The sequence below is a fragment of the Notolepis coatsorum genome (assembly GCF_963971535.1).
Source record: "Notolepis coatsorum genome assembly, contig: SCAFFOLD_2249, whole genome shotgun sequence".
Taxonomy (NCBI): domain Eukaryota; kingdom Metazoa; phylum Chordata; class Actinopteri; order Aulopiformes; family Paralepididae; genus Notolepis; species Notolepis coatsorum.
Window position 1 is genome coordinate 9,135 of NW_028173000.1, and position 10,258 is coordinate 19,392.

The following is a 10,258-nucleotide window of genomic DNA, read 5'->3' on the forward strand; positions in this document are numbered from 1 at the left end:
AGAGACGAGACAGAGAGAGAGACAAGACAGAGAGAGAGACAAGACAGAGAGAGAGACAGAGAGAGACAAGACAGAGAGAGAGACAGAGAGAGACAAGACAGAGAGAGAGAGACAAGACAGAGAGAGACGAGACAGAGAGAGAGACAAGACAGAGAGAGACAAGACAGAGAGACAAGACAGAGAGAGAGATAAGACAGAGAGAGACAAGACAGAGAGACAAGACAAGACAGAGAGAGAGATAAGACAGAGAGAGACGAGACAGAGAGAGAGACAAGACAGAGAGAGACAAGACAGAGAGAGAGACAAGACAGAGAGAGACAAGACAGAGAGAGAGACAAGACAGAGAGAGACAAGACAGAGAGAGACAAGAGAGAGAGAGATGAGACAGAGAGAGAGACAAGACAGAGAGAGAGAGAGAGAGAGAGAGAGAGAGAGAGAGAGAGAGAGAGAGAGAGAGAGAGAGAGAGAGAGAGAGAGAGAGAGAGAGAGAGAGAGAGAGAGGCATGATGTGTAACAAACATCATGAGTGGGCATCAAACCCGCGGTGGTGTGGTCCCATGCGCGTTCAAAGTGTCCCATACGCCTCTCTGCGATCACACACAGCTGGTGTGAATCAGTGATGGTGAAACAGAAGGCAGGCCGTCATTCCACAAAGCGCTTCATGAAAGTTGCTGTTTGGCAAATCTGGATAATGTGTGAATAATCATGAAACTTATATCTGTAGATGCACTCAATAACCCATAATAAACACAATGGTTCAATCTAAGCACAGTGTTCAGTGAATGTTCCTGTTCTTTCTCATGTTGTTGTTGTTGTTGTTGTTGTTGTTGTTGTTGTTGTTGTTGTTGCTGTTGTTGTTGACAGAGACAGAATAGGACAGCCTATTCAACAACAACTACACATTATTTATGCTTGTTAAATCTGATTTACCTGAACAAATTACTATGTACAGAGTTTTTCTTTAATGTAACCTTTATTTCCCCAGGGAAGGTTACCTGAATACTGTTTTTAAGCAATGCCTTGCTTCAGTCACACAGCAACACATAATATAGCTACAATAAGATAATAAGTTAAGACAATTAAATATATATATATGTATGTTTTTTTCCCTCTGAAATGTAATTGAGTAAAAGTACAAAGTATACAAACCTAATAATACTCAAGTAAAGTGCAAAATCCCCCAAAACAGTACTTAAGTATTGTAACGAAGTACAATTACTCAAGTACTTTACACCCCTGGCTAGAAATGTAACTGTAACTGTATTTGCTCCGCCTCTTGTCTTCCAGATCAGCAACCCGAGTTTCCCGGTGGTGGTGAAGATCGGACACGCCCACTCCGGGATGGGGAAGGTGATGTCACATCCTGCACGCTCTCTCCTTTGTCTCTTGTAAAACACATTAAGCACTCAAAACTAGGGATGCTCGATATTGGCTTTTTTACCGATACCGATATACCGATATTGTCCAACTCTTAATTTCCGATACTGATATCAACCGATACCGATATATGCAGGGTTCCCCCCCCCCCCAAAGAATTTAATAATTTCAGGTAATTAACATTACATTATCTTGTTGTGGAATTAACACAACATTATGCATACTTTTGACAATAAATAAAATCAGAATTTGTTCTTACTTGCTTGCCTGGGTAAATAAAGGTTATAGAAATGTTAAAAAAAAAAGTATAATAATATATATATATATTTTTTTTTTCTTTTTTGAAAACCGATACCGATATTTTCCGATATCACACTTTAATGCCGATATCGGCCGATAATATCGGTAGGCCAATAATATCGGACATCCCTACTCAAAACCAATAAAAATAGATCAATAAAATAGAGGAAAAAAGCATTAGGCCCCTGAACAAGGAGCCAGCCTGCACACAGACATGCTATAGGGCCCTGAACAAGGAGCCAGCCTGCACACAGACATGCTATAGGGCCCCTGAACAAGGAGCCAGCCTGCACACAGACATGCTATAGGGCCCCTGAACAAGGAGCCAGCCTGCACACAGACATGCTATAGGGCCCTGAACAAGGAGCCAGCCTGCACACAGACATGCTATAGGGCCCCTGAACAAGGAGCCAGCCTGCACACAGACATGCTATAGGGCCCCTGAACAAGGAGCCTCCACACAGACATGCTATAGGGCCCCTGAACAAGGAGCCTCCACACAGACAGAACGCACAAAAATGTACGAACTAAAAAAAAAAAACACAAAAAAACACAAAAAAAAGAACGAACTAAAACGAACAAAAAAATAACAAAAAAACGAACGAAAAAAACAAACGAAAAAATAAACAAACGAAAAAATAAACGAACAAAAAAAACGAACGCAAAAAAATTTACGAACTAAAACAAAAATGAAAAAAAATAACGCAAAAAAATAACGAAAATAAAAGAACAAAAAAACGAAAGAAAAAAAAGAACGCAAAAAAATTAACTAACTAAAACGAAAACGCAAAAAAAATAACGCAACAAAACGAACGAACTAAAACAAAAACACAAAAAAAAATAACGAACTAAAACGAAAACGGAAAAAATATGCAAAAAAACGAACGAATGCAAAAAAACGCACGAAAAAAAAGCGCAAACAAATTTACTAACTAAAATGAACTACTGGACCCCAGCATCGTGGACAGCTTCACTAGAACCTGGTGCAGAAGGACTCTGGCTACTACTGGAACCGAAAAAAAGAACGAACTAAAACGAAAATGCCAAAAAAATTACAAACTAAAAAAAAAAAAAGAAAAAAACACAAAAAAACTAACGAACTAAAACGAAAACGAACAAAAAACAACACAAAAAAAGAACGAAAAAAAAATAACAAAAAAAAGAACACAAAAAAAACGAACGCAAAAAAACTAACGCAAAAAAACGAACGCAAAAATTAACGAACAAAAAAAACGAACGCAAACAAATTTACGAACTAAAACTAAGACATGCTATAGGGCCCTGAACAAGGAGCCTCCACACAGACATGCTATAGGGCCCTGAACAAGGAGCCTCCACACAGACATGCTATAGGGCCCCTGAACAAGGAGCCTCCACACAGACATGCTATAGAGGCCCCTGAACAAGGAGCCAGGACACAGACATGCTATAGGCCCCTGAACAAGGAGCCAGGACACAGACATGCTATAGGGCCCCTGAACAAGGAGCCTCCACACAGACATGCTATAGGGCCCCTGAACAAGGAGCCTCCACACAGACATGCTATAGAGGCCCCTGAACAAGGAGCCAGGACACAGACATGCTATAGGGCCCCTGAACAAGGAGCCTCCACACAGACATGCTATAGAGGCCCCTGAACAAGGAGCCAGGACACAGACATGCTATAGGCCCCTGAACAAGGAGCCTCCACACAGACATGCTATAGGGCCCCTGAACAAGGAGCCTCCACACAGACATGCTATAGGGCCCTGAACAAGGAGCCTCCACACAGACATGCTATAGGCCCCTGAACAAGGAGCCAGGACACAGACATGCTATAGGCCCCTGAACAAGGAGCCTCCACACAGACATGCTATAGGGCCCCTGAACAAGGAGCCTCCACACAGACATGCCATAGGCCCCTGAACAAGGAGCCTCCACACAGACAGAACGCACAAAAATTTTTACGAACTAAAAAAAAGAAGAAAAAAAAACACACACACACAAAAAAACGAACGAACTAAAACGAACAAAAAAAGAACGCAAAAAAACGAAAAGAAAATAACAAAAAACCGAACAAAAAAAAAGAACGCAAAAAAACGAACAAAAAAACGAACAAAAAAAAACGAACGCAAAAAAATTTACGAACTAAAATCAAAATGAAAAAAAAATTAAAAAAAATAACGAAAATAAAAGAAAAAAACGAACGAAAAAAAACAACGCAAAGAAATGAACTAACTAAAACGAAAACGCAAAAAAAATAACGCAAAAAAACGAACAAACTAAAACAAAAACGCAAAAAAAAAAACGAACTAAAAAAAAAAAAAAAAACGAACGAACTAAAACGAAAAATAACAAAAAAACGACGCAAAAAATAACAAAAAAAAATAACAAAAAAACTAACGCAAAAAAACGTACAAAAAAATTTACGGACTAAAAAATCAAAGAACAAAAAAAACGAACGCAAAAAAATTTACGAACTAAAACGAAAAAGAAAAAAAAAGAACGCAAAATAATTACGAAAATAAAAGAACAAAAAAACGAACGCAAAAAAAGAACGCAAACAAATTAACTAACTAAAATGAAAACGCAAAAAAACGAACAAAAAAAAGAAGGCAAACAAAGTATTTACGAACTAAAACGAAAAACACAGACATGCTATAGAGGCCCCTGAACAAGGAGCCTCCACACAGACATGCTATAGGGCCCTGAACAAGGAGCCTCCACACAGACATGCTATAGGGCCCCTGAACAAGGAGCCTCCACACAGACATGCTATAGGGCCCCTGAACAAGGAGCCTCCACACAGACATGCTATAGGGCCCCTGAACAAGGAGCCTCCACACAGACATGCTATAGGCCCCTGAACAAGGAGCCAGGACACAGACATGCTATAGGCCCCTGAACAAGGAGCCTCCACACAGACATGCTATAGGGCCCTGAACAAGGAGCCTCCACACAGACATGCTATAGGGCCCCTGAACAAGGAGCCTCCACACAGACATGCTATAGGGCCCCTGAACAAGGAGCCTCCACACAGACATGCTATAGGGCCCCTGAACAAGGAGCCAGGACACAGACATGCTATAGGGCCCCTGAACAAGGAGCCTCCACACAGACCTGCTATAGGGCCCCTGAACAAGGAGCCAGGACACAGACATGCTATAGGGCCCCTGAACAAGGAGCCTCCACACAGACCTGCTATAGGGCCCCTGAACAAGGAGCCTCCACACAGACATGCTATAGGGCCCCTGAACAAGGAGCCTCCACACAGACATGCTATAGGCCCCTGAACAAGGAGCCAGGACACAGACATGCTATAGGCCCCTGAACAAGGAGCCTCCACACAGACATGCTATAGGGCCCCTGAACAAGGAGCCTCCACACAGACATGCCATAGGCCCCTGAACAAGGAGCCTCCACACAGACATGCTATAGGGCCCCTGAACAAGGAGCCTCCACACAGACATGCTATAGGCCCCTGAACAAGGAGCCTCCACACAGACATGCTATAGGCCCCTGAACAAGGAGCCTCCACACAGACATGATATAGGGCCCCTGAACAAGGAGCCAGGACACAGACATGCTATAGGGCCCTGAACAAGGAGCCAGGACACAGACATGCTATAGGCCCTGAACAAGGAGCCAGGACACAGACATGCTATAGGGCCCCTGAACAAGGAGCCAGGACACAGACATGCTATAGGCCCCTGAAAGAGTCCATTGAATGGGCCCTCGCCAAACCTTCATTTACAGTACATTTACATTTTAGTCATGCTGCATATTAGTATAGACATATTAGTAGCATGATAGGTTGTAGTATAAGGATAGTAACATAGTTGGCGGCCGGGTAGCACAGCGTACTAAGCGTCTGTCTACCACCGCAGAGACACTTGTATCGAATCCGCGTTGCCTCCGGCTTGGGCCGGCCGTCATACTGACACAATCGGCGGTGTCAGCGGGAGGGAAGCCGGTGGTGGGTGGTAATCTGGTGGTTGTAAAACAGCGACTCCTACAGGTCGGTCAGGGCGCCTGCACAGCGAGGGAGGGAAATGGTGAAGGTAGTGTGACCTCCTCCCACGCGTTACACTTCACCCAATGAGAGTCCTCGCTGTCAGGTGAAAAGAGGCTGCTGGCTGACTCCGCATGTATCGGAGGAAGCGTGTGATAGACTTCAGGGCTCCCTAGACCGACCAGTGGGGGGGCATATGCGCGCAACGAGCAGGAAGGGGAGGGGGGAATTGGCATAACGACTAAATTGGGATGGGAGGAAAATACAGAAAAACAGGAGGAGAAAAAGTGGATCCAAAAAAAAAGGATAGTAATGGTAAAAGACAGTAAGAAGGTCATTTTTGAAAGAAAATGTATTTAAAGGAGCACGCCAACTTTTTGGGAAATTAGCTTATTTGCCATCTACCCTGGAGTTAGACAGTTGTATTTGGAGTGACTGTTGGGAACTAGGCTACACTGGCACACCTACTTCCAGTGAATGACGCTAAGCTAGGCTAATTCATTTCCCAAAAAGTTGGCATGTTCCTTTAAGATATTGATTGTAGAGGTGTGTTTTTAGTTGATGGCGGAAAATTGGGTTGGTTTTCGGCTGTCCTGACTGTGGTGGGAAGTTTGTTCCACCATTCTGGAGCAGAGAATAGTCTGCTTCTTTTGACGACCACCCAGGAGCCAGAATAGGAGTCAGTCTCAGGCATCCAGAGGATGTAGAGCGTCGTGGTAGTGAAAGGGTTAACCTGCTGTAGTGTGGTAGTGAAAGGGTTAACCTGCTGTAGTGTGGTAGTGAAATGTTAACCTTCTGTAGTGTGGTAGTGAAAGGGTTAACCTTATGTAGTGTGGTAGTGAAAGGTTAACCCTTTGTGGTGTGGTAGTGAAAGAGTTAACCTTCTGTAGTGTGGTAGTGAAAGGTTAACCCTTTGTGGTGTGGTAGTGAAAGAGTTAACCTTCTGTAGTGTGGTAGTGAAAGGTTAACCTTCTGTAGTGTGGTAGTGAAAGGTTAACCTTCTGTAGTGTGGTAGTGAAAGGGTTAACCTTCTGTAGTGTGGTAGTGAAAGGTTAACCCTTTGTGGTGTGGTAGTGAAAGAGTTAACCTTATGTAGTGTGGTAGTGAAAGGTTAACCTTCTGTAGTGTGGCAGTGAAAGGTTAACCTTCTGTAGTGTGGTAGTGAAAGGGTTAACCTTCTGTAGTGAAAGGTTAACCCTTTGTGGTGTGGTAGTGAAAGAGTTAACCTTCTGTAGTGTGGTAGTGAAAGGTTAACCTTCTGTAGTGTGGTAGTGAAAGGGTTAACCTTCTGTAGTGTGGTAGTGAAAGGTTAACCCTTTGTGGTGTGGTAGTGAAAGAGTTAACCTTCTGTAGTGTGGTAGTGAAAGGTTAACCTGCTGTCGTGTGGTAGTGAAAGGTTAACCTTCTGTAGTGTGGTAGTGAAAGGTTAACCGTCTGTAGTGTGGTAGTGAAAGGGTTAACCTTCGGTAGTGTGGTAGTGAAAGGTTAACCTTCTGTAGTGTGGTAGTGAAAGGTTAACCGTCTGTAGTGTGGTAGTGAAAGGTTAACCTTCTGTAGTGTGGTAGTGAAAGGTTAACCGTCTGTAGTGTGGTAGTGAAAGGGTTAACCTTTGGTAGTGTGGTAGTGAAAGGGTTAACCTTCGGTAGTGTGGTAGTGAAAGGTTAACCGTCTGTAGTGTGGTAGTGAAAGGTTAACCGTCTGTAGTGTGGTAGTGAAAGGTTAACCTTCTGTAGTGTGGTAGTGAAAGGTTAACCTTCTGTAGTGTGGTAGTGAAAGGTTAACCGTCTGTAGTGTGGTAGTGAAAGGGTTAACCTTCGGTAGTGTGGTAGTGAAAGGGTTAACCTTCGGTAGTGTGGTAGTGAAAGGTTAACCTTCTGTAGTGTGGTAGTGAAAGGTTAACCGTCTGTAGTGTGGTAGTGAAAGGTTAACCGTCTGTAGTGTGGTAGTGAAAGGGTTAACCTTCGGTAGTGTGGTAGTGAAAGGTTAACCTTCTGTAGTGTGGTAGTGAAAGGTTAACCGTCTGTAGTGTGGTAGTGAAAGGTTAACCTTCTGTAGTGTGGTAGTGAAAGGTTAACCTTCTGTAGTGTGGTAGTGAAAGGCTAACCGTCTGTAGTGTGGTAGTGAAAGGTTAACCTTCTGTAGTGTGGTAGTGAAAGGGTTAACATTATGTTGTGTGGTAGTGAAAGGGTTAACCTTCTGTAGTGTGGTAGTGAAAGGTTAACCTTCTGTAGTGTGGTAGTGAAAGGGTTAACCTTCTGTAGTGTGGTAGTGAAAGGGTTAACCTTCTGTAGTGTGGTAGTGAAAGGTTAACCTTCTGTAGTGTGGTAGTGAAAGGGTTAACCTTCTGTAGTGTGGTAGTGAAAGGGTTAACCTTCTGTAGTGTGGTAGTGAAAGGTTAACCTTCTGTAGTGTGGTAGTGAAAGGGTTAACCTTCTGTAGTGTGGTAGTGAAAGGGTTAACCTTCTGTAGTGTGGTAGTGAAAGGTTAACCTTCTGTAGTGTGGTAGTGAAAGGGTTAACATTCTGTAGTGTGGTAGTGAAAGGTTAACCTTCTGTAGTGTGGTAGTGAAAGGGTTAACCTTCTGTAGTGTGGTAGTGAAAGGTTAACCTTCTGTAGTGTGGTAGTGAAAGGTTAACCTTCTGTAGTGTGGTAGTGAAAGGTTAACCCTTTGTGGTGTGGTAGTGAAAGGTTAACCCTGTGTGGTGTGGTAGTGAAAGGTTAACCCTGTGTGGTGTGGTAGTGAAAGGTAGTGAAAGATCTGCGTGTTCCGGTTATGTTTTCTGTATCTGTGTTGTTCCTCTGCCGTCCACCAGGTGAAGGTGGACAACGCCAGTGACTTCCAGGACATCGCCAGCGTGGTGGCCATCACCCAGACCTACACCACCACCGAGGCCTTCGTGGACGCCAAGTACGACATCCGGGTGCAGAGGATCGGTGGAGACTACAAGGCGTACATGTATGTTGTGTCATGTTGTTATGTGTTGTGGCGCTGTGTGTGCGTGTGTGCGTGCGTGCGTGCGTGTGTTGTGTCTATATTGTTACTAAGTACTACATTCTCCGTCCAGGCGAACGTCCATCTCTGGGAACTGGAAGAGCAACACTGGGTCAGCCATGTTGGAACAAGTAGCCATGACTGACAAGTGAGTCAGCACTACTACACTACTACACTACTACACTACAATTCTACATTCTACAATTCTACAGTCTATACATTTCTACATTACGTTGGTTCCGCCTCTCGTGCTGCTGTGAGTCACACTGTGTTTCCTTCCCACAGGTACAAGCTGTGGGTCGACACCTGCGCCGAGATCTTCGGAGGCCTGGACATCTGCGCCGTCAAAGCCATCTGTGGCAAAGACGGCAACGACTACATCACAGAGGTACGAGAGACAGGACAGCGGTCCGTTAGCTGGAGGTCTCGGAGGTAAGAGACAGGACAGCGGTCCGTTAGCTGGAGGTCTGGGAGGTAAGAGACAGGACAGCGGTCCGTTAGCAGGAGGTCTGGGAGGTAAGAGACAGTGGTCCGTTAGCTGGAGGTCTGGGAGGTAAGAGACAGGACAGTGGTCCGTTAGCAGGAGGTCTGGGAGGTAAGAGACAGGACAGCGGTCCGTTAGCCGGAGGTCTCGGAGGTAAGAGACAGGACAGTGGTCCGTTAGCTGGAGGTCTGGGAGGTGAGAGACAGGACAGCGGTCCGTTAGCTGGAGGTCTGGGAGGTGAGAGGACAGTGGTCCGTTAGCTGGAGGTCTGGGAGGTAAGAGACAGTGGTCCGTTAGCTGGAGGTCTGGGAGGTAAGAGACAGTGGTCCGTTAGCTGGAGGTCTGGGAGGTAAGAGACAGTGGTCCGTTAGCTGGAGGTCTGGGAGGTAAGAGACAGGACAGTGGTCCGTTAGCTGGAGGTCTGGGAGGTAAGAGAGAGTGGTCCGTTAGCTGGAGGTCTGGGAGGTAAGAGACAGGACAGCGGTTCGCTAGCTCCTCCCCGGGGCGCTGCATAGAGTTCTGGGAACAGGTGGTGGAAAGTAACTAAGTATTTTTACTCAAGTACTCCTTGAGGACCCCCTGCTCCCTGGACCCCCTGTTGAGAACGGTATAAGCCCCGCCCACGTATGTCTCCTAAGTATATTTTTACTCAAGTACTCTACTTAATTAACTAAAATTGTAAGCTACTTGTCCTTTATGTGAGTATTTTCATTTTAGGGAACTTTATACTTTTACTCCACTACATTTCAAGGGAAATATTGTACTTTTACTCCACTACATTTCAAGGAAAATATTGTACTTTTTACTCCACTACATTTCAAGGGAAATATTGTACTTTTTACTCCACTACATTTATCTGGAACTGATCAGTTACTAGTTACTTTGTAGAAAAGGATTTTGCGTAGAAAACATAATAGGCTATACAAAATGTATGAAGATTGAAGATTATCTACTTTCACATTTGAAGCCTGTCAACTTCAAGAGGATGTAATCAGAGCAGCACAACTGGACCGCATACCAGTTTAACATAACCTTTAATCAGAGCAGCATAACTGGACCACATACCACTTTAACATAACCTTTAATCAGAGCAGCATAACTGGACCACATACCA

At 44.3% G+C, this 10,258-nt stretch overlaps 1 protein-coding gene across 1 annotated transcript; it reads left to right on the forward strand.

Moving 5' to 3' along the window:
• Positions 1-619: 619 nt before the first annotated feature.
• Positions 620-9,048, forward strand: LOC311247923 (synapsin-2-like; the record flags this gene model as incomplete). Its single annotated transcript, XM_084338903.1, has 5 exons — positions 620-673; positions 1,288-1,350; positions 8,482-8,624; positions 8,734-8,808; positions 8,946-9,048. Coding segments are annotated over 5 exons (438 nt in total), but the record flags the coding sequence as incomplete, so codon positions are not given.
• Between the last annotated feature and the right edge of the window lie 1,210 nt (positions 9,049-10,258).